The 25,351-nt window shown below is 43.6% G+C and overlaps 1 protein-coding gene across 4 annotated transcripts in view; it reads right to left on the bottom strand.

Moving 5' to 3' along the window:
* ZFAT (zinc finger and AT-hook domain containing) overlaps window positions 1-25,351 on the bottom strand; it is a 305,185-nt gene that overhangs the window by 82,036 nt on the left and 197,798 nt on the right. For all 4 annotated transcript variants that reach the window (XM_033932774.1, XM_033932772.1, XM_033932773.1 and 1 more), the window contains 2 exons: window positions 21,509-21,662; window positions 1,425-2,830 (listed from right to left, as the gene is read on the bottom strand). In XM_033932774.1, the coding sequence (XP_033788665.1) occupies window positions 1,425-2,830; window positions 21,509-21,662 (1,560 nt within the window). The remainder of the gene's footprint in view (window positions 1-1,424; window positions 2,831-21,508; window positions 21,663-25,351) is intronic.

Below are 25,351 nucleotides of genomic sequence, written 5' to 3'. Positions count from 1 at the left end.
TCATCATGTGTAGCCACGCTGATGTCCTGCTCTTGCAGTAACGTGTTGGGAATATTATTTGTTGGCAAGCAGTTAAATAAATAAATGGAGGCATGGGCAGGGCAGAGGGGGCCAGAGGGCCCAGTGTGCTTGTTCACGTAACACCACTTTTAAAAGAAAAACACTGGTTACCAGTAATTCATAGAATCACTTATAAGATAGCTCTACTTACTCATAAAATACTCATAAATAAAGCCCCGACATTTCTGGAAAGATATTTAATACCTTACTCTCCATTAAAATCTTTAAGATCAGATGACAAAGCCCTACTAACAGTCCCTTCTTTAAAAATTATATACTCTAGGAGAGATATGATTTTTTCAGTTTCGGCCCCCCAAATCTGGAACTTAGTTCCACTTAATCTCAGAGAAGAAAAACTATTGAATAAATTTAAAAGTCTTCTAAAGAGCAGGCTTTTTAAAGACGCTTTTCAATAGATCAGACTTATTTACTTTAAGGCAGGGCGAGGTGGTTCAGTGAAATATGTGAGTATGTGTCTCCCTTCCCATGTGTACTAAACCTATACCCGATTTTATTTCTGGTTTTATTTTTTTAATAATGTAATTTAAGCTGCCCTTTTCCCTAATGTTTTAATGTTAATGAGCAGTATATGTGATATTTGTGGTTCTTATTATGTTATTTGAATTTTATCTGATGTAAATCGCATTGAAATGAGATTTTGCGATCTAATCAAAGAATTTATTAAACTTGAAACTTGCGCCTAGGGCCCACTGCCCTGACAATGAGCAACAGTGCTGGAAAGGACTATTAGATGTCACCCAGTCCTTATTCCTCTGTCTGACATATTAAAATATCTTTAAAAAACAAAAACACAATACATGCATGATTAAAAATAATAACAATTAAAGATCTAACAAAGTGTATCGCAAACTATCAGCTTGTTTTATAAAGCCGCGCGGCAACAGCCCCGAAGCCCTTTAAATCTCTATGGGCTTCGGGGCCATTATCGCGCAGTAGCCGCTAGCGTAGCTTTGTAAAACAGGCCCTAAGTGTCAGAGCACACTAATATGCCACAGCAGAGTGCCCCGATGAGACACCAGTAAGGAGAGGCACCAGCTGAATGCTTTTAGCACGTGCCTCACGTGGCGATAGGCACGTCTTGTAGGCAGTCAGCTGGCACAGACGACTCTCCTCCTCGCCGGCATCTCCCTTCCTCTCCCCGCACCACCCGTCCTCTAGGATCTCCCACCAGCTTCAGGATCATGGTCAGATGGCGTCTGCGCACTTCCGGATGCCTTCTGGCCGGGGCACCGGGTTTAGTGTGCCGCTTGCCGAAAAGTTTGCGGGACACTGGTCTAACCCATGAAAACAAGAACTGAGCACATTTTTTTGAAAACCACACACTGCATTCTATCATGTCTTACCACAATATTCGCATTCTATGTCTCCATAAACTTTCCTGATCTTCTCAAATAAGCCAATATTTAGTTGCCGCTTTTTTAAGCCATCAAGTATCTGCATAAATGCAGTACTTTCACCGGGATTATCCGATACGTGGTTACAAGGACTAGACGCCGGGCAATCTGTAGATTCATTACAGTTTCCTGAATCTTTGTTGTTTTGTTCTGGAGAGATACTGGGCTGAAGTTCATTAAGCGAAAGTGTCTGAACATCCTCTGTGGAAACTGAAGAACTACTGGACTTTGCGTTTTCTAGGTTTACAGTAGCAGTTGTACATCCAGACAAAGATAAATCATCTTTGTCCTGCATATTTTCCAAATTATTGGACGAGTCTTTCTGTTTTACAGACAAAACTGGTTCATTAGAATCAGCAGCAATGACTTTCTGGGAAAGATTCTCTGGAACCACTGGTGACTGAAGGCTTGCTTTAGGTTCTTTGGATGCTGATTGATGTGTACCTATTGCATTCTCCATACAATGATTTTCTTGTTTTATCGAAGAAATTGTCAGAGTTTCTGAGAGACTATCAGGGCTGCTGCTATCAGTTTTGGAGTTTACTTCTGCAGGTTGATCACCATTTAAAGTCAATTCAACATCAGTCTGTGATTTCAGTTCCTCAAGAGCTTCCTGTTGGATATCACCACCTGGTTCCAGAAGGCAAAAGCTATTATTGACAGAACTGTTAAAAACCGCTCTCTCTTGTGAGCTATCATGTAATTCTTTGATATGTGCTCGAAGCCGGATAGAACTGACAAACTTCTTCAAACATAAAGAGCAAACGTATACAAATGGATGTTTTCGGATATGAAGTTCAAGAGCCTGATACTTTGTAGCCCCATGGCCACACAACTCGCAAGCAAAGGGTCTTTCATTGCCGTGAACCAGCATGTGACGGTCTCGATCTAGCTCATTTTTAAACTTACGTTCACATATGTGGCAATCGTAAAGCAGTTGTCTTTTGCCTTCCCTTGTCAACAAACGAAGCTCGTCAAACATATCCTTGACTTTTTGGTCTTGAAAGTCATGGGCTTCTTGAATGTGCTTGATTAAATTTTTAACGTCCGAGTACTTCTTTTTGCAGAAACGACAGTGCTGTTTAATTTTCTTGTGAACGCGTTCGATGTGTACTTTGAGATGACCTTTGCTCAAACAGGTGAATGAGCAATAATCACAGGTAAACTTCTCCCCAGTGTGTTTGCGCATATGGACACAGAGGTTGGCTTTAATGGCACTGGCATAGTTACAATGGGAACACTTGTACGGTTTTTCATTTGTATGAATCCTCAAATGAGCCTGAAGGGAGTGTTTGAATTTGAAAACCTTGTTGCAGTATTCACATGTAAAAATTTTTAGCTGTGTAGAGCTTAACCTGAAAAGAAAAGAAAAGGCAAACACTATTATACATAGGACACTACAAACACAGAATCTACTCTCTTAGAGGCAAATTCTATACCTAAAGTTAGGCACCTGGCTTAACCCCTCCTTTACTAACGAGTAGAGCAGGTTTTAGCACCAACGGCGGCGGTTAACTGCTCCAACACTCATAGTAATCCTATGAGCATCGGAGCAGTTACCGCCACTGCCGGCTCTAAAACCCATGCTACGCATTAGTAAAACATCTTGACAACTGATCCACTTATCTCTTTTCTCTCAATAGCGACCTACTGTCCTTTTGATCACTTTACTCCTCAACAATGAATTTCCTGTCTAATTACTTCTCTTTCTTCTTCCCCTCTTGAAGTCAGTCAATTTGTACCTTTGCTTAATCTTTTGTAAACCGCATAGAACTTCACGGTATTGCGGTATATAAGCTGTTATTATTATTAGTAGTAATAGTAGTAAAGGAGGGGGTTAATTAGTAAATTGGCTTCAGTTATGAGCTTTAGCAAATTCATAATTGAAACAAATAAAATTTGGGGTGATAGCCGCCTATCTTCTTAGGTGCAATTTTATAAACGATAGGCACCTATCGCACGGCGCCTGGCAGCGCCTAACTCCAGAGAAGGCACGTTTAGAGGTGAAGAAGGACTTAGGAACTGCTAGGCATGATTCTCTAAAGGACTTAGGCACCTAAAATGTGGGTCTTTAAAACCCTGGCCTACATTACAGGTGCATAAGTTTTAAGTTAGGCGCTCATGGGCACGATTCTATAAGAGGCGCCTAAGTGCAGTGGTCTCAAAGTCAAACCCTCAGAAAAAAAAGTTAATGTCTTATTAAAGAAATGACAATTTTGCATAAGGTAAAACTCTTTATAGTTCATAAATCTTTCCTTTTGGTTAAGTCTTAATAATAATATTGTAATTTATAGCTAAAGAGACATATTTTACTTTTGTGACAATGATAAACATACCAAGGCCATCAGAATAGTACATGGTGGGCCTCATGTAGCCCCCGGGCCGCGTGTTTGAGACCACTGCCTAAGTGTGACTGACAAGCGATAGGCACCTATCTTTTTAGACACCATTTACAGAATTTCTCACTAACCTTTTCTCATGTGTCAACACTGCCTAATGACGAACCAATAAGATAGCAATACATTAACACAAAATAAAATATTATATCATATAAAGATGGAGTTAAAAATAAGAAGGTTCATAGTATGATTCTATCCTCCCGACCTATGCTAGTGGCAGAAATATTTTCATTGGTGATAATTTTAGAAAATATTTTGTAAAAAATTAAACACATAGGGATCCCTTTTACTAACCTGAGATAAAAAAGTGGCCTCACCATATCCTTGTGATATTTTGTCCACACAGTTAAGGCTATTTTTTTATATATATATTTTATTTTTATACGTTTCAAACTTATCACCATATCATTGGGATAAGAGAAAAAGATAAAAAATTCTTACATGAAACAAGCAAATTTTTTTTATCAATTCCGCCTACAACAAAATAGTAATAAGATCTTAAAATATAAAGGAAAAAAGACAAATAGAAATGTTTTTACAGTATGCACATCCTGTCCCCCAAAACCCTCCTCCAAGCAGGTTTTATCAATGAACTTATGAGACTGGGGTCCTTTTACTAAGGCACGCTAGCTGTTTTAGTGCACGCTAAATGCTAATGCGTCCATAAAATATAATGGACACGTTAGAATTTAGCGCACACCAAAACAGCTAGCACGCCTTAGTAAAAGGACCTCATTATTACATTAACATCTTCCTTAGCTCTCAAGAAATTTTCTGTTTAGAATCATAAAATTGAAATTGTTTCCCCTCATAAAGAATGTAAGAAACACAAGGAAATCGTAAGGCTATTTTTACTGCAGCTGTAAAAATGATCTTTTTCTATTTCTTGTATTAATAGTCTTGAATTTATGTTGATTAGCCAAGAAACTAAGGGCTCCTTTTATCAAGGCGTGCTACGGGGGTTAGCGCGTTGGACATTTCATCATGCACTAACCCCCGCGGCAAGCCTAAAAACTAACGCCTCGTCAATGGAGGCGTTAGCGACTAGCACGGCAGGCTAGGTATTCCGCACGTTAACTGCCAACCGCACCTTGATAAAAGGAGCCCTAAATGGGAACTAAACAGAGGATACATTCCCACTATACAGTGGTACCTCGGCTTACGAGTGCACCGGTTTGCGAGTGTTTTGCAAGACGAGCAAAACATTCGCAAAATTGGTGCCTCACAAACCGAGCTTGCCTTGATGTATGAGCGCCTCCCCCCGCGATCCGGTACCCCCCCCACGCCACCATCCGGCACCCCCCACCCACCCGAACACTTCGCTTACCCTCCATCTGGCACCCGGCACCAACGCACAGGACATGCAGGTGCCGGTGCCCGAAGATCTGCAGTCCTTTTTGCTGGGCCTTGAGCATCTGCGCATGCTCAAGGCCTTCGAGTTTCCACTCTCGCTTTGATATACGAGCAATTTGGTTTACGAGCATGCTTCTGGAACGAATTATGCCCGTAAACCAAGGTTCCACTGTAATGGCAAAAACAAAAACCTTGTTTGTGGAAGGCTTCCTGGATGAGATGCAACAATTACCGTATTTTCACGCATATACCGCGCACCCGTGTAAAACGCGCACACGGGTATAGCGAACGGGAAACCTAAATATATGTAAACAAATTTTTATATAGCGCGCGTGTACGCGTATACCGCGCATGCTGCTCCTTGAATTTAAATTTCCTTCTGCCGTCCCGACTCTCCTCTCGCCGCCCTGCCCTCTGCTCCGAGTCTCCTCTGGTCCCGACTCTCCTTTCGCCACCCTGCCCCGAGTCTCCTCTGGTCCCGACTCTCCTTTCGCCGCCCTGCCCTCTGCCCCGAGTCTCCTGTCCCCCCTTGAAGGTCTGCCTGTCCCCACCCTGAAAGCCTGATGCCCAAACTCGTAATCGCCTAGGACCAATCAGGCGTAGGCATCTGGGCCAATCAGGCCTTAGGGTTAGTGGGGATGGGCGGACCCGCTATGCCTAAGGCCTGATTGGTCCAGGCTTCTAGAGCCTGGGCCAATCAGGCCTTAGATTTAGCGGGGATGGGCCGGGAAGGGGCGAGCCCGTCTCATTTCCACGTGGCGGGCCTGTCAGCTGGACGGCAGCAAGACCCGTCCAGCCGACCAACATTTAAAGGTTAGTTGGGGGAGGGAGATTAGTTGGGGGGGTCATCGGGCTTTCCGGCAGGAGGAGTTGGGCATCCTCCTGCCGGCGATTACGAGTTGGGGGGGTTCCGGGGATTCCGGCAGGAGGAGTTGGGCATCCTCCTGCCGGCGATTACCAGTTTGGGGGGGGGGGGGGGGGGGGGGGGTCCGGGGTTCCGATAGGAGGAGTTGGGCATCCTCCTGCCGGCGATGGGACAGACGGCTGCGGCCGCTATACTTATTGCAGCAGGGAGAGATCCCTTGCAGCGATAAGTGTAGCGACTGTATCTAATTTAACCCGATTCTTTAACCGGCGTCTGTACCATGGATGCCGGTTACAGAATCGGGGTTTAGTGTAGGACTGATTCTGTATAGGACACCTCTCCTGGGCATCCTATACAGAATCAGGGCCTAAAGGTTTACCCACTATTACTGCACTAATCAGCTAGCACATGGCAATACAGCTAAACCAATTAACACAAGAATGCTCACGCCTCAAAAAAAGATAATAAAACATTTTTTAGCGTACTATTAGCATGTGTACATTTGGCACTTACCATGGGATGCCTGAGCATATCCCATGGTAAGCCATTTTAACCACAAAAAACAGGGAGGAATGGAGGGAAATGTAATCCAAAAAATCCAAAAATATCACTCCATGACAAAAGCACCCCATAAGCCAAGAAAGCTAGCTTATTATTTAAGCGAAAAAAAAGCCTTAGACAAATGGAGAGGTGGACCACACTCTTCCACCCAAGCATCATAGGCAAAAAAAACTTCGCACAAGTTTAAAGTTAGCAGGTGGGAGCAAAAAATTAGCCGAGAATGATTAATGGTAAAAACCGCTGAACACAAACAGGCCAGGCTGACGATCGTTTCGTGGCTGGTAGCCACTGCTTCAGGGCCTTAGTACCAAATCCAGGCTATCAGTACGCAGCTCCTAACTACTGCTTTCAACCATTTTAATCTACCACGTAAAAGGTAACACAGAAACATGACGGCAGATAAAGGCCAAATGGCCCATCTAGTCTGCCCATCTGCAGTAACTATTATCTCCTTCTATTTGAAGTAAGATTAAGCGATTAATCAAATTTTAATAATAAACTTAATATTTACTTGACAAAAGCGAAGGTGTTCCTGGAGGCACAGTTCTGTGATATTCACATGCTTTACAAAATGTGTGTGCCACAGGGTACATGAGCATATGAGGGTGAATCAAAAATGTAAGGCAATTGTTAAATTACGTGATAAACAGAACAGAGCTAGCAAAATGCAACATTGCCTGGATAGTTTGTCCACACATAGAGCGCAGAGCGAGGCCTTTAGTCCTGTGGCAGCCACGAGGTCAGAAACATGGATGTTCCACTGCAAGATTGCATCATCAAAGAACAGCGTACGTAGTGAGCTTTCTTTGGGCAGGTGGAGTGAAACCTCTGGAAATTCACCAGCAAGATATTGACTCAGTATGGACATAGCACGGTGTTATCTTTGGGCCGGTTCACGGTGCGATCAACGCGGCGTCTTCGGGCCGGCTCCCTGAGTGCACAAAGCTGTGGGCAGCGGCTCCTCGCGCGCCTCATCTGGAAGCCTTCCCTTTGACATTGCGACGTCAGAGAGAAGGCTTCCGGTTCAGGCGCAGGACGCGCGTAGGAGCCTTTTCCCACGGCTTTGTGCACTGCAGCACTCAGGGAGCCAGTCCAAAGATGCCACGTTGATCACACCATGGACCGGTAGCTGAAGAACACTGATCTAGTGGTTAAAGCAGCAGGTAAGTCAGGGTTCTAATCCTGCTTTTCCAGTTGATGTGCCTTGTGCTCTTCAGCATGATAAGTACAGTTTAGCTTGTAAGACCACTTTGACAAGGGATTAGCTTGTATACTTTCTTGCAACTCACCTTGAACTCGTATTTGGAAAAAGGAAATAAATCTAAAATTCAAATTAATTTGGCTCTCATGACAGATTCTTGAAGTGATGAACAAGCTTCTGTCTTTAATTAACACTTCAGGTCCTCTCTATTGCTTTAGCAATACTGCAGGCATTTATATTATTCTCTGCAAACATCGGTTCCATTCACAGATGCATAGCCCACAGCTTGCTGTAGGTTTTCTGCTATCTTTAGCTGCATCCTCTAACAACTTTTTCATTCTCATCATTTGCATACTCTCCATTTGCAAAGCCTTGGTTTAATACATTAAGGCCATTAAACTTCATTAGCTATTTAACATGGCAATTACAACATGCGAAGAGTGCCGCATATTAGCTATAAGCTGGTTACTACAAAAATTAGCATCGGAAAGAAGGAAAATATTATTTTGATGTGTGTAATGGGTGGGCACTGACTAACCAATTACATTCTGCATTTCAGCGTTACCATTGATTGCTGTTATGAAATTTATTCTGCAGTTTCCGCCCCTCTTGTGGCCGAGGGTCCCTTGAGAAAGAAAATATAATCTTCCACTTCGACACGTCCCGTGATATACTTAAACGTTTCGATCATGTCTCCCCTCTCCCTACGTTCCTCGAGAGTGTAGAGCTGTCTGAATGGTAAAAAATACTAAACTAGGGGCTCCTTTTACGAAGGTGCGCTAGCGTTTTTAGCGCACGCACAAAATTAGCACACTATAGTGCGTGCTAACCGAAAAACTACCGCCTGCTTAAAAGGAGGCGGTAGCGGCTAGCGTGTGCTGCATTTTAGTACGCGCTAAAACCGCTAGCACATCTTTGTAGGTGTTAGAGCGACAAGAATTAAGCCGGTGGTGGAAAGATCTTCCGAACCCATATAGCTATGGTACAGAATCCTATGTCTTACAACAGAAAGAAGATTAGCAAGGTAAAAAATCTAATCTTCCATTACAAACAACTGTCTGTTTCTTCTGACTACTTGGGAGTTGAATTTGAATCCTACTCCACGCCTTGTAGAAACAATTAGAAACATCAGGAAACGAAGCCTGGAAGGAGGGTTTTTCACTAAACAAGAATTTTTGTTTCTAAACAAAGACCATTCATTCATGTGTCTCATTCTTTTTTTATTTTGCCAGATTCATAAGACCCTGGTGGAACCCCCTGGACATCCCATAGTTTCAAGCAGAGGCTCGGTCTTGGAGCACCTTTCCTGTTTCATTGACATCTCTTACACTTGATTGTGCTTACGGGTTTTTCTTATCTCTGGGACTCCTCTCACTTTTCAGGTAAACTGAAAGTAATTAAGAACATAACGGAGATAGGACATAGGTACGACGAGCGAGGTGATTAAATTTGCGGACGATACGAAGTTATTCAGATTAGTGAAGACACAGGGGGATTGCGAAGATCTGCAACGTGACATAATCAGGCTCGAGGAATGGGCATCGACATGGCAGATGAGGTTCAACGTGGATAAGTGTAAAGTGATGCATGTCGGTAACAAAAGTCTCATGCACGAGTACAGGATGTCCGGGGCAGTACTAGGAGAGACCTCCCAGGAAAGAGACTTGGGAGTTCGGATTGACAAGTCAATGAAGCCGTCTACGCAATGTGCGGCGGCGGCAAAAAGGGCAAACAGAATGCTAGGAATGATAAAGAAGGGGATCACAAACAGATCTGAGAAGGTTATCATGCCGCTGTACCGGGCCATGGTGCGCCCTCACCTTGAGTACTGCGTCCAGCACTGGTCGCCGTACATGAAGAAGGACATGGTACTACTCGAGAGGATCCAGAGAAGAGCGACTAAGATGATTAAGGGGTTGGAGGAGCTGCCGTACAGCAAAAGATTAGAGAAACTGGGCCTCTTCTCCCTCAAACAGAGGAGATTGAGAGGGGACTTGATCAAAACATTCAAGGTACTGAAGGGGATAGACTTAGTAGATAAGGACAGGTTGTTCACCGTCTCCAAGGTAGTGAGAACGAGAGGGCACTCTCTAAAGTTGAAAGGGGATAGATTCCTTACAAACATAAGGAAGTTCTTCTTCACCCAGAGAGTGTTAGAAAGCTGGAACGCTCTTCCGGAGGCTATTATAGAGGAAAACACCCTCCAGGGATTCAAGACAAAGTTAGACAAGTTCCTGCTGAACAAGAACATACGTTGGTAGGGCTAGTCTCGGTTAGGGTGCTGGTCTTTGACCAGAGGGCCGCCGCGTGAGCAGACTGCTGGGCATGATGGACCACTGGTCTGACCCAGCAGCAGCAATTCTTATGTTCTTATGTTATGTTCTTATGAGATCGCTTCTCTTGTTACCTTGGATGTCGAGTCCCTATATACAGTGATACCACAGAATGAGGCTATTTGCTTTATCAAGGAGTTTTTGGATTTGACTTCTGAAAATAGAAGCAATCTTACTGATTTTTTTTTTTAATAAAATTGTTAGCTCTGGCAAAAAAAATTATTTTCGTTATAGGGATTGATTTTTCCAACAAATTTCTGGAGTGACCATAGGAGACACTATAGTCCCCTCTGTTGCCAATCTTTTTATGCAGAAATTTGAAGATCTATGGATTAAACTAAACATAATCCTTTTTCTGCTTTTATTGGCATCTGGCTATGTTATATAGATCAAAACAAAAATCATAAAACTGTAAATGTAAGACTGGAAAAATATGGCAATTATCTCTTCTAGAAGGAGGAAAGCCTCAGATCATGTGTCCATTTTCACTTGCCAGCCCACTGGACATTCAGCTGATGTGGACAACAATTTCAATCACTGGCCATCCTCCACCTCCCTCAATTAATGTGCAAAAATCATGCTGTGCAAATTTGCATTAATAATGTATAAATAAGAAAGACAGACAGACAGGGGGCAGGGAGAGAGACAGAAAGAAAGAAAGACAGACAGGGGGAAAGAGACAGAAAGAGAAAGAGACAGAAAGAAAGAAAGACTAAACTAAACTAAACTAAACTAAACCTTAGGTTTGTATACCGCACCATCTCCGCATGCGCAGAGCTCGGCACGGTTTACAGAGGTTGAGAGGAAAGGAACTACAAAGAAAGGGTATAGGAGAGGGACTGAGAAGATAGAGAGGGGCAGGGAACTAGAGAACGGGAGGTGATTAGATTTTTGAGAAGAGCCAAGTTTTCAAGCGTTTACGGAAGGATTGGAAGGAGCTAGAATTTCTGAGCGGGGATGAGAGGTTGTTCCAGAGTTCCGTAGTTCTAAAGGGGAGGGATGTTCCGAGTTTTCCTGCGCGGGCTATACCTTTTATAGATGGGAAAGATAGTTTCAGTTTTTGGGAGGGTCTAGAAGAGAGCGGGTTTGAGGAATTCCAGAAGAGTGGGATAACGGGAGGAAGGACGCCATGTAGAATCTTGAAGGCTAAGCAGGCACATTTATAGAGGACTCTGGAGTATACTGGGAGCCAGTGGAGCTTGGAGAGGAGTGGGGAAACGTGATCGAACTTGCCTTTAGCGAAAATAAGCTTGGCCGCGGCGTTCTGAATTAGCTGAAGTCTAAGGAGGTTTTTCTTAGTTAGGCTTATATAGATGGAGTTGCAGTAGTCTAGTCTAGAGAGGATGGTGGATTGAACGAGGATGGCGAAATGAGAATGATGAAAGCAAGATCTTACTTTCCTCAACATATGGAGGCTGAAGAAGCATTTTTTTACCAGGGAGTTGAGGTGATCGTTGAAGGAGAGAGAGGAGTCTAAGATGATGCCTAGGACTTTGCTTGAAAACTCAAGCTGAAGAGTGGGGCCGGAAGGTAGAGGGATGGAGGTGGGTAAATGATCTGAGATTGGGCCGAGCCAGAGTAGTTTGGTTTTGGACTCATTCAGTTTCATTTGTACAGATTGGGCCCAGGATTGGAGGTTCGTAATACATGTGGAGATGTTCTCGGCGAGGTTCGAGAGGTTCGCGTCAGTTTCGAGGAGGATGAGGATGTCGTCCGCATAGGAGTAGAGAGTTTCTAGGGGGGATAGATGAAGGAGTTTCAGAGAGGACATGTAGATGTTGAAAAGGATAGGGGAGAGGGGTGAGCCTTGCGGGACTCCACATTTCGGCTTCCAGGCGGGGGATGAGGAACCGTTTGTGTTAACGGTGTAGGAGCGGAAGCGTAGGAATTTCGAGAACCAATCAAGGACTGTGGAGCTAATGCCTATTTCGGAGAGTTGGAAGATTAGGATGTCGTGGTGAACGACGTCGAAGGCTGCGGAGAGGTCGAATTGAAGAAGAACAGCAAATTTGTTGTGAGAATGGAGTTGTTGTACCTTAGAGATTAGTGAGGCCAGGAGGGATTCGGTGCTGAAGTTGGGTCTGAAGCCGAATTGGTGGGGTAGGAGGATAGAGAAACGTTCTAGGTAGGATGAGAGTTGGGTGGATATGATGGATTCTAATAGCTTGGTTAGGAGAGGGATATTTGCTATAGGACGGTAGTTAGATGGAATGGTGGGATCAAGGTCGGCCTTTTTCAGTAGAGGGGACAATGAAATGTGTCCCATGTCAGGGGAGAAAAGGCCCGATGTTAGGGCAGAGTTTATAAGATCGGTGAGGGAAGCGATGGCCTGTGTAGGGACATTCTCGAATAGATAGGAGGGGAAAGGATCTAAAATGCACTTGCAAGTTTTTAGTTTGAGGCAGAGTTTGGAGACTTGCGGTTCAGAGACAAGCTCGAAGGTGGTCCAGGATCTGTCGGCAGGGATAGGGGTGGATACAGGTAAGGTAGGGTTGAGATCAATAGAGGTCAGGGAATTGTAGGAGACTGTGGGAGGGAAGGAGCATCTTAGAGTGGTAACCTTTTCATTAAAGAACTTTGCAAGGGCATCGGCAGATAGAGATGGTGGAAGCGAAGGTGGGTCTTTTTTTGTAGTTAGGGAGCGCCAGATGTTGAACAACGCACTGATCTGGTTGTTGGATCTAGAGATCTTGTCTCCGAAGAAGTTTTTTCTGGCTTTTTTTAATGTTGAATTGTAAAATTTAATATTGGTCCTCCAGGTCTGTCTATCAGAGGGGGATTTAGATTTTTTCCATTTGCGCTCCAAAGCGCGACATTTCTGTTTCAACTCTCTGTGAAGAGGTAGGTACCAGGGGGCCTTTCGGGGGTAGGAGATGGTTTTGGTGGTTAATGGAGCAAGGGAGTGGTAGGTGGACTCGGAGAGGGCGGTCCAGTTGTGCCAATGTGATTCGGGATCTGTAGGTCTAGGGTTGGAGGAGAGTTTGTTGAGGAGTTTGGACCAGAATAGATTGCTTGAGGTTTTTTTGCGGAAGGTTATGGAATGAGAGGAGTGGGGTGGGGAGTCAAGATGTGACATGAAGACAGGGAGACAGGTAGTCCCTAAGAAGTGATCTGACCAGGGGACTTGTTCCCAGCGAGTGTCGTCGGTTGAGGTTTTGAAGGCAGTAAGATCCATGAAGGTGGTGAAGTCTAGGGTATGCCCTTTTTCGTGGGTTGGGGATGGGGTGGGTGGGGGAAAACCTAGAGAGGTAAGGAATTTGTTGAATTCAGATGTGTCATTGTTATTTGTGTCGTCGAGGTGGAGATTGATATCACCAACAATCAGGAGTCTTTGGAATTTAAGGAAGGCATTTGTTATGGTCTCATAGACGAGATTGGAAGATTTGGTCCAAGGGGTGGGTGGTCGGTATAGTATTAGGATGCCCAATGGGTGGGTGCGGAGTTCGTCAGTGACTGAGGCAAGCAAGTATTCTAGACAGGGGGCAGGGAGAGAGACAGAAAGACAGACAGACAGACAGGGGGCAGGGAGAGAGACAGAAAGAGAGACAGACAGATAGGGGGGCCAGGGGTAGAGATAGAAAGAAAGAAAGGTGGCAGAGAGAGAGAAAGAAAGACAGACATACAGAAAGAAAAAGAAAGAAAGAAATGCCTAAGTCTACACATCTATTCTAGCATCCGTTAATGTAACGGGCTAAAAAACTAATCCAATATAAATTGCATAAAAGAGAAACAATCTGTCATTAATAAACCTGGAAGGTTTATGCAACAGGCATAAACTAAAATGGTGTCCATATAATATAAGAACCTCCCCAAAGTCCTTAGGTTCATTACAAATAACCTTAAATTTTGTATTTTCTCAAAAAAACCGCATCAAACTTTCCTTCCTCAATAATATAACAAATAATTGTCACCTTATTCTGTACAGTAGACCAGTAGGAAAAAAGAGGTATTGATGCCTCTGTCCTCATTTAGAATACTGTGTACAATTCTGGAGGCTGCACCTTCAAAAAGATACAAAAAGGATGGAGTCGGTCCAGAATAAGGCTACTAAAATGGTGTGTGAACATAAGAACATAAGAACTGCCATCTCCGGATCAGATCCATGGTCCATCGAGTCCGGCGATCCGCACACGCGGAGGCCCAGTCAGGTATACACCTGATGTAGTTTTACCACCCATATCCCTCTATGCCTCTCATAAGGAGATGTGCATCTAATTTGCCTTTGAATCCTAGCACAGTGGCTTCCTTAATAACCTCCTGTGGAAGAGCATTCCAGGCGTTCACCACTCGCTGCGTAAAGCAGAACCTCCTGACATTTGTCCTGGACTTGTCCCCCCTTAGCTTTAAACCATGTCCTCTTGTCCGTGTCACGTTGGACAGTGTAAATAATTTGTTTTTCTGCTCTATTTTATCGATGTCTTTCAGTATTTTGAACGTCTCTATCATGTCCCCTCGCAGCCTCCTCTTCTCAAGGGAGAACAGTCCTAGTTTCTTGAGTCGTTCCTCATATTCCAAGTTCTCCATACCTCTTATTAGCTTCGTTGCTCGTCTCTGCACCCTCTCCAGCAGTTTTATATCCCTCTTTAGTTTGGGAGACCAATGTTAGACACAGTATTCCAAGTGTGGTCTGACCATTGCTCTATAAAGCGGCATTATGACTTTCTCCGATCTGCTCGTGATTCCTTTCTTTATCATTCCTAACATTCTGTTCGCTTTCTTTGCCGCTGCCGCACATTGTGCCGACGGCTTCAGGGTCCTATCTATCAGTACACCCAGGTCCCTTTCTTGTTCGCTCTTACCCAGAGTTGCTCCTGACATTCTATACTCGTGTTCCTTATTCTTACTGCCTAAATGCATTACTTTGCATTTCTCCACGTTGAACTTCATCTGCCATTGCTCTGCCCATTTCTCTAACTGATACAAGTCGCTCTGGAGTTCTTCGCTATCTTTCTGCGTTCTGATTGTCCGGCATAGCTTTGTGTCGTCTGCAAACTTAATGATTTCACTGGATATTCCGTCTTCAAGGTCATTGATATAAATGTTAAATAGGATCGGCCCAAGTACCGAGCCCTGGGGCACACCACTAGTCACTTTCTCCCAGTCTGAGAACTTCCCATTTATGCCCACTCTCTGCTTCCTGTTTTCCAGCCATTTGCCTATCCACCTGTGTATATCTCCCTCTATTCCATGGCATTGTAGTTTCCTGAGAAGTCTTTCATGCGGAACTTTGTCGAATGCCTTCTGGAAGTCCAAATATATTATGTCCACCGGCATTCCACTATCAATTTGCTTGTTCACGGTCTCAAAAAATTGAAGCAAATTCGTTAAACATGATTTCCCTTTCCTGAACCCATGTTGACTGGGTTTCAGCAATTCGTGTATATCTAAGTGCCGGACTATGCTATCCTTGATCAGTGCTTCAACCATCTTTCCAGGGACAGACGTAAGGCTCACAGGTCTGTAGTTGCCCGGTTCTCCTCTTGATCCCTTTTTGAAAATTGGCGTGACGTTCGCTATCTTCCAGTCATCTGGTATCTGTCCAGTTCTGATTGTCAGATTGGCGAGTTTTTGCAATAACTCTCCGATTTCAACCTTCAATTCCTTTAAGACTCTCGGGTGAATTCCATCCGGTCCAGGGGATTTGTCACTTTTAAGTTTGTCGATCTGGTAGTATATCTGGTCCAAATCTACTTCAACTGTGGTGAGGATGTCTTCTATTACTCCACTAAACACTTTCACAGTTTCTGGTATTTTTGCGGTATCCTCCTCCGTAAAGACGGACGCAAAGAAGGAATTTAGTTTGTCCGCAATTTGTTTATCTTCCTTAATGTACCCTTTTCTTCCCTGATCGTCCAGGGGTCCCACCGCCTCTTTTGCGGGTTTTTTCCCTTTCACGTATCTAAAGAAGGGCTTGAAGTTTTTGGCCTCTTGCGCTATTTTTTCTTCATAGTCCTTTTTGGCATCCCTCACCGCCCTGTGACATTTCTTCTGATCGTCTTTATGTTTGTTCCATGCTTCGGTTGTTTTCATGTGTTTCCATTTTTTGAAAGAGTCCTTCTTTTCTTGTATGGTTTCCCTCACCTGTCTGGTAAGCCATGCTGGTTCTCCCTTACCCTTTGTTCTCCTTTCTTTGGAGATCCTCGGAATGTATAGGTTTTGTGCTTCTGTGATAGTTGTTTTCAGTAGGGACCATGCCTGCTCTACTGTTTCAAGTTTATCCACCTTTTTTTTGAGTCGTTGTTTCACCATGGCTCTCATGCAATCGTATTTGCCCTTTTTAAAGTTAAAGGTTTTGGTTAAGGTTTTGGCACTTTTTCTATTCCCGATGTCAAGCTTAAAGATGATCACATTGTGATCGCTCGTCCCCAGCGGTGCCGTAACTTCTACTTCTTTTGTCGGTCCCGTGAGGCCATTTAGCACCAAGTCCAGGGTGGCGTTGCCTCTTGTCGGCTCTTTTACCATTTGTTCCAGGAAGCAATCCCCTAGCGCCTCCAGGAACTTGACCTCATTGCCGCAGTTGGAGGTTCCTAGTTTCCAGTCTATCCTCGGGAAATTGAAGTCTCCCAATATTATTACATTGCCCGTCTTGCATTCTCGTTTGATTTCCTCTATCATTTCAGAGTCAGTTTCATCCGCCTGTCCCGGGGGACGATAGAAAAGGCCAATTTTCGTGTCTGCACTGTTTTGGCCAGGAATCTTGACCCAGAGGGACTCTAGCTTCTCTTTCGTTTCCGTCGTAGCCACTTCAACAGATTCTACTCCTTCCTGAACATATAGGGCAATACCTCCACCTTTCTGCCCTACTCGATCTCTTCTATATAGTTTGTATCCCTGAAGTACTGTGTCCCATTTGTTTTCTTCATTCCACCATGTTTCTGTTATGCCAATGATTTCCAACTTATCATTTCTTGCTATTGTCTCTAGTTCCCCCATTTTGTTTCCTAGACTTCTAGCATTGGTATACATACATTTGAGTTCTCTTCGAGTTACTTTTTTGGACTTTCTGCTCTTTGCTGTCCCTACTGTTTCTTTCACGGTCTCCTTAACCGCTCCAGTGTTGTCTCCCTTATTTGCTGTGCGGTCATCCCCTCCTGTGTCTGAGTTGTCCCTTCCTGCCTTGTCTTCCTTATTTGCTGTGAGTTCGTCCTCTCCTGTGTATGAGTAGTAGCCCATTGATCCTTCATCGGGGCATCCTGTTGTCCGTACCATTGACTGGTGGTCGACTGTCGGCTTTCCCCTATTTATTAGTTTAAAGCCTTCTCGATGGCCCTCTTCAAGTTGCTCGCCAATACTCTTGCTCCTTCCTTGTTGAGGTGTAGTCCGTCCTTTCTGTAGTACTTGCTTTTTCCCCAGAACGCCGTCCAGTTGCGCACGAAGTCAAAGCCTTCTTCTTCGCACCATCGTCTCATCCAGGCGTTAATAGCTTGCAATTCCCCTTGTCTCTTTCCATCCGCTCTTGGTACTGGGAGGATCTCGGAGAAGGCCACCCTCACCTCCCTGATCTTCAGCAATCTTCCAAGTGAGCGGAGCTGGCCCTTCATCTCTTCCCTGTCATACTTCCGTCCGCTCACATCATTTGTTCCCACGTGGATGAGCACAGCAGTATCCTCTCCCCCTGCGCTGTCTATGATTCTGGAGATCCTGTTGGCCACATCCTTGACTCTTGCTCCAGGCAGACAGGTGACGATTCTGTCCTCTCTTCCTCCTGCGGTGTGGCTGTCCACGTGACGTATAATGGAGTCACCTACGATGATCCCCATCTTCTTTATTCGAGGGTTCCTTGGGGGTCGTAAGTCCACGTCTACTGTATAGGGCCAGTCTTCTTCTTCCGGAGCTACTCTTGAATTTGTTTTCGTCTCTTCAGATGGGGGGACCTCTCCCTGTGTTTTCTCTCTTCCTTCTTGTGTGTGGATGTCTCCTACCTCATCTTCGGTTTTTTCTGGATTTGCATGTGTGTCTTCTCTCCTCTCTTCCAGTCCGTCTTTCTGGGTATCCAGGGTACAGCTTTCCAGACCTGGGATTTCTACGTGTTGCTGATGGGCTTCCTCGATGAATCTTTCCAGTTCCACGATCCCTTCGCCGGTGTCGGGCTCCCCTAGCAACTTCTCCTGTATGCAGTTTTCCTCCTTCCTGGCAAGGAGTTCTTCGAGTTCCATCACAGTTCCCTCCAGCAGCCGAACTTGCAGTTTCAGGCTGTCCAGCTCCTCACATCGGCTGCAAATGGTCTTCGTCATAATGCGTATGGGGACAGACTTAAAGATCTCATACTTTGGAGGAAAGACATGAGAGGGGAGATATGATAAGAGACGTTTAAATACCTATGTAATATAAATGTGCATGAGTCGGGTCTCTCATTTGAGAGGAAACTGCAATGAGAGGGCATAGGATGAAGTTAAGAGGTGATAGGCTCTGGAGTAATACTTTTTTATGGAGAAGGTGGTAGATGCGTGGAACAGTCTTCCAGAACAGGTGGTGGAAACAGAGACCTCAAGAGGGCCCGGGATCGGCAGTGGGATGTCTCAGAGCGAGAAAGAGATAATGGTTACTGTGGATAGGCAGACTAAGTAAGCCATTTGGCCTTTATCTGCCATCATGTTTCTATGTTTCTATATAGCATTCACCAAGCCAATATTAATCATTTCATTCTCTCCCCTCCCCTGATTCAAATCAATTTTCCTCAAATAGCTTACCCTGCAGATATATTTTTTTCTGCCTCTAACACATCCCAAGGGACCATATTCCTCCCACCCCGAATCCTTACAGAAATATTACCAATTTCAACCATTGTTTTGACCAGACGTTTCTCTTTCAAATTTATCCAAAGTCCATTCAAAGGAGCGGCCTAAGGAGCTCCTTAGTCGTCACGACCAAAGAGGCGCTCCTCTGGTGAGGGTCTGGGCATCTTCACTCTGTGCTCCCGAATGATGTCACTCAGGGAGGTGGACGCTAGCTCTGTCCAGGGCCCAACCAAGCTGTTGAAACACTCACGTAGGTGAGCACGAATTTGAATGTTCTGGGACAATAATAAGCAGCACAAGATGGTAGATGTTTATATATCTCTCTAGAGCAGGTCTGGGCATCTACACTCCGAACTCCCAATGATGTCAATCAGGGAGGCGGAGCCAGCTCTGTCCCAGGCCTGACCACGCTGTTGAAACACCCATGGAGGTAAGCCCAAATTTGAATATTCTGGGGCAATAACAGGCAGCAAAAGATGGTAGATGTTCCAGGCAGGTTCATAATTTATATATATCCCTATGATGCGGGTCTAGGTGCCTTCACTCGGTGCTCCCGAATGACGTCAATCAGGGAGGCGGAGCTAGCTGTCCCGACGACACAGTTGAAACAATCACGGAAGTGAAAACATTAGAACATAGCCTTACTGGGTCAGAGCAAAGGTCCAGACCACCATCCTCACGGTGGCCAATCCATGCAAAAACCCAAGGAATAGCAACATTCCATGCTACCGATCCATGGCAAACAGTGGCTTCCCCCATGTCTTTCTCAATAACAGATTATGGATTTTTCCTCTAGGAAATTGTCCAAATCTTTCTTAAAACCAGCAACACTATCCACTCTTACTACAACCTCTGGCAATGTGTTCCACAGCTTAACTAAGTAAGGTTTCTGATTTTCCTATCCTTGATTAGTTTTAGGTTTTGTGAGTAACTTCAATAAATAAGTATAAAAGACCCACTCAATCTATGGGATGTTGAGAAGAAGCTGTGAATACTGAATCTCTGTAACCATTTTGGTATGGAAGATAAAGAAGTTCATGCAAGAACAATTGGAGTGTTTTTACTTATTTTGAAATAGTGAAGTGTTTGAATACAACCCTGATGGTGTTCTTTTTGGTAACACAGTTACCGACAGTACAATTAGTACTTGAACTCAGCATGCGTGAGGAGTACTGGCAGGCTCAGCTGGGAAAGAAGCTGCCAACTTCTTTGCAGAGAAAGCACAGGGACCACTTGAAAATCACATACCCTAAGGCAGTGGTCTCAAACTCGCGGCCCGGGGACCACATGCGGCCCGCCAGGTACTATTTTGAGGCCCTCGATATGTTTACCATAATCACAAAAGTAAAATAAAACAGTTTCTTGATCATATGTCTCTTTAGCTATAAATGACAATATTATTATTAAGACTTCGCCAAAAGGAAAGATTTATAAACTATAAAGAGTTTTTACCTCATGCAAAACTGTCATTTCTTTAATAAGACGTTAAATATTTTTTCTGAGGCCCTCCAAGTACCGACAAATCCAAAATGTGGCCCTGCAAAGGGTTTGAGTTTGAGACCACTGCCCTAAGGTATCTTTTCCAGCAACAATAAAATTACCCAGTATTAATGAGGTGGGTAGGTGGGAGGAAGTAGAGAGAAAAAGCACTGCCCACCCCTGGTCCCGCCAAAGTGAATCCTTTCTATGCCCCTTTGCCAGGGATTCTGCTATGCAGACTTTCTGTGGGTCTGTTTTCCTGGAATACCAGTGACTGCTGGTAAGCATCACCAGTGGTCAAACAAGAAGATACTAGGTATAGTATACATTTTATTGGGCATTTTAAGAGTACCTCTAGTAACAGATGTAAACCAAGCTTGTTCCCTTGCATATGGTAATGCTGCACTTTGAACCTTGAACTGTAAACATTTATTTACCATATTTTTCACCCCACGCTTTACGAATCGAGGTTCCCCCCCCCCTTGTACGCAAAAGGGAGGTACATCTTAGAATCCAGGAAATACAGTATATCAGTTACCTTCATCTTTGTTTAGGCAAGGCTGAGTTGGCCAAGGATATATGCTTTTGTCATATCCTCTTTAGACCACAGTAAGGTGTTATACATAGGGCTCCCTCAGAGCCAATTATAGAAGTTCTAGTCTGTATAGCAATGATCCCCAAACCTGTCCTGGAGGACCCCAAAATTAGCAACACTAAGGGCTCCTTTTCTGAAGGTGCGCTAGCGTTTTTAGTGCACGCACTGGATTAGTGTACGCTAGCCAAAAAAATACCGCCTGCTCAAGAGGAGGCGGTAGCGGCTAGCGCGCGTGGCATTTTAGTGTGCACTAAGCGCGCACTTAAACCGCTAGCGCACCTTTGTAAAAGGAGCCCTAAGTTCACAGGAAGGATGGCTTGGGTTTACCTTTCTAACAAAAAACTATATTGCTATAAAATATGATAATTGGGAGGCTAAGAGAAAGAAAAGGAAACATTTTTGAAAATAAGGTTCTAGCCATATACACACACGCATACGCATACATACATATCTTATACTTAATAATTTAAATATGAAGATACAAAAAAACACAAGTTTCTAAAACCAACCTGTTTGGTTTCATTGGTTGCTCATATGGCGCTTGCTGAATAGCATATTCTTGGTACCCTCTTCGTTGCACTTGATCTTGGCTTGTCGTCTCGGGCTTCTTTGCAGACTCCATTTCTGGAGGAGTGGCTTCAACTGGAACAATTTTGGTTGCTCCTATTGACATTAACTATATAGGTCATTTTTTTCCCACTTGGGCCTTTTTCAGTTGCATCCTTATCTATCAGTACAAAGTATTTTTTTTTCTACCCTAGAGAGTTTACATTTAAGTTTGCACCTACAGTTATATGATTGAGTGAGAAAGGAAATTAAATATTATGAAAAAATATAAAATAAAGAGTTAGGTTAAGCTACGAAAATCCAGGCTTGACTGACAGTATCAAACAATAGGAAAGTTTTCATACAATAAGATTGTTTTGCATTTGAACTTCAGCAAAAAAAACATTCCAAGGTCATGAAGATCCTGATCTAATCTAATCTAATCTGGGAATTTATAATCTGCTTAACCAAGAAGTTCAAGGCAGATTGCAAACAAAAAAAAAAAAATTCAGATTACACTTTGAGTAGAAGACGACAGAGGGTAGTGGTCAATGGAGATCTCTCTGAGGAAAGAGATGTTACCAGCGGTGTGCATCACAGTTTGGTTTTTGGGCCTATTATTTTTAATATTTTTGTATGCGATGTTGCTGAAGGGCTGTCATGTAAGATTTGCCTCTTTGCGGATGATACCAAAATCTGCATTAGAGTAAACCACTGATGGTATAAAAAACACGAGGAAGGACCTAGAGAAGCTTGAAGAATGGTCCAAAATTGACAACTAAGAAATTTAACTGTTCCGAGTTTCAAGCGCTAGTTGGATGCACACCTTCTTGCAAATCATATTGAGGGATACGGGAAATCCGGGTCTCCAAAAAGGAGAACCTAAATGGGCCACCGCGTGCGCGGATTGCCGGACAGGATGGACCACGGTCTGATCCGGTGAAAGCATTTCTTATGTTCTTATGTTAATGCTAAAAAAATCAAGGTCAAGCATTTGGGCTGCGAAAACCAGAGGGGTGAAGAACTATTGTGCACGAAAGAGGAGTGAGACTTGGGTATGATAGTATATGATAATCTTAAGGTGGCCAAACAGGTTGAAAAGGTGACGGTGAAAGCTAGAAGGATGCTAGGGTGCACAGAGGGAGGTATGGCCAGTAGGAAAAAGAAGGCACTGATACTCTTGTATAAGACTCTGGTGAGACCTCATTTAGAATATTGTGTACAATTCTAGAGGCCACACCTTCAAAAAGATATAAACAGAATGGAGTCAGCCCAGAGGAAGGATACTAAAATGATCGATGGTCATCATAAGGTCTATGGGGACAGACATAAAGATTTCAATATGTATACTTTGGAGGAAAGGTGGGAGAGAGGAGCTATAATAGAGATGGTAGTAGATATGTGCAACAGTCTCCCATTAGAGATGGTAGAGACAAAGATTGTGTCTGAATTCAAGAAAGCATGGGACAGGCATGTGGGATCTCTAAGGAACTGGAGATAGTGGATGCTGTGGATGAGCAGACTGGATGGGCCATTTGGCCTTTATTTGTCATCATGTTTCTCTGTTTTTAAATGTAACTTCGAGTCTTGGGAACTGTTAAATATTTGGTAAAAAGATAACTGTTCTCCTAAAGGTCAAGTTGGAGGAAATAGCTCCAATATCCTGGGGCAGATTATTCCATAATACTGACCACTAGTTATCAATGAACTATGTCTGTTAAACGATTTCCTACATAAAGCAACTGATGCACAGTTGGTCTAATTTCCTCTGTAGAACGCAACAGTGTGAGGCAGACTATAATGAGATAAACCATACATAATTTTGAAAATAAACATTAAAACCTTAAAATGAATTCTTGCCTTCTCCAGCAAGATGTTCTACCCAAAAGCACTGAAATAAACAAGGCAACATGAATTACGGTATGCTGTCATTGGCTGGAACCTGCAATAAAACTAGCTAGTAGGTATTCAGGACAGTTACCAGTGCCCTGAACATGATGGTGACTGAATAAAGTTATTGATATGGCAGACTTAGGGAAATGCCCCCTTACCAGCAGAAAAATATATGAGTATGCAGAATATATATGAGTATAACGAATGGGTTGAAAAATGTATTTAAGACCTGAATTTCTGGAATTTGGCCAACTGCTGGCACAGGAGTGAGCTCATGTGGCTAATATAATGGAGAGATGTAAGTGAACCGGGGCCTTGACAAGCCACAGTATATACAAGACGCACCATCTGTGTGTCTTGGAAGCAGCCCTTGAAGAGAAGGGAGCCAGATGGAAGAAGTAAAAGAGAATTTGGGCATTTTCTGGGAAATTAGCCAAGCTGGGAAAGGGGAGGGGGTAAGTGCTGAGATCTCGATTTGGACTGGTTATCACTATAAAGAAAAGTGCACAGAGTGTAGGTTATACTGAGAGAATTAGAAAAAACAACCCTGTGTGCTAAAATAAAGGTATATATGCATTACTGGAAACAGTATTTGGTTTATAGTCTGTGAAATTCATTATTATTAGTTACTCAGTGTACATATGTGTCGCCTATCTCATACAGGGGAAAGGTTACATTAAATGCCTTGGTGGAGTACCCTGACGTGATAAGAGAGTTGTGTGACTTCCCCAAAACCACAAGGAGCCACAGTGGTATTTAAACCTGCTATTTCTACCGTGTTTCCCCCAAAATAAGACAGGGTCTTATATTAATTTGTGCTCCAAAAAGTGCACTAGGGCTTATTTTCGGGGAATGTCTTATTTTGGGGGAAACACGGTATCTACCCTTGAAACTTGCCATGTCATACCTATAGTTCCATCCCTTTGTGCACCTGAACATCACCGACCCTCCTACCGTGTTATACCTATCCCTCCCATCCCTTTGTGCACCAGAACACCACCAACATTACTGATGACATCATCAGTGATGCAGCAGAGGGAAAGCCCAGGCGGGGAAGGCCGCGAAGCAGCCCATTCAGAGCGCTGCTACCAGTTTTGAGGCTTCGGAGGTTTGTAAGGCAGTCTGTGGTGTTCTGGTGCTCAAAGGGATGGGGAGGGAGGGATCTTAACTAGGGCTTATATTAGGACTTACCCTGAAAATCATGCTAGGGCTTATTTTCAGGGTAGGTCTTCTTTTTGGGGAAACAGGGTAGTTTTCAGCCTACAGCTCTAACCGCTCCTCAGTTTGTTCTAAATCATAATACCAGAATATATTAAAATTTATATCAACAGTAGCTTTAACAACCTGGCTCTTCTAGAAGATATGTGTTCAAACTGGTTTCCACATTATCCATAATGAATATGCATGAGTTGCCATGAAGGCATTCTTCTACATTCTGATCTTAAGGCCCTGGCTCATACAGCATGGCCTAATTGCATCCTTTGTCCTCCATTTTATGCAAATGTATATCAATCCATACTCATTAGGGATATCCTGAAAAATCAACCTGTTTGCAGCCCTCAAGGATAAGGACATCCCTACCCTGGAATATTAAAGAGAAGAAACGGTTATTCTCAAAACCACATTTTATCATCTAAACATGTAATAAAAAGATAACACAAGCAGCTTTGTGTAAGACATCAAGGGCTTACTATTATAGGCCAAAACCACAAAATATTTTAGCATCACCTTCACCTCCCTAAAACTGGCAAGACTTGATGTGACAGCACAGAAATTATTCTTCTGAATATAAATGTTACTTTACTACATTTTCATCCTCCTCTCCAAATGATTAACTAGACTGGTCAGCAATCTATCATATACAAGAGTCATTTAACTGATTACAACTCTGCATTTCAGCATTGCTATTAAAC

The sequence above is a fragment of the Geotrypetes seraphini genome, chromosome 2, assembly GCF_902459505.1.
Source record: "Geotrypetes seraphini chromosome 2, aGeoSer1.1, whole genome shotgun sequence".
Taxonomy (NCBI): Eukaryota; Metazoa; Chordata; class Amphibia; order Gymnophiona; family Dermophiidae; genus Geotrypetes; species Geotrypetes seraphini.
Note: the sequence above shows the minus strand (reverse complement) of the source record. Positions and strands in the feature narration are given on the sequence as shown.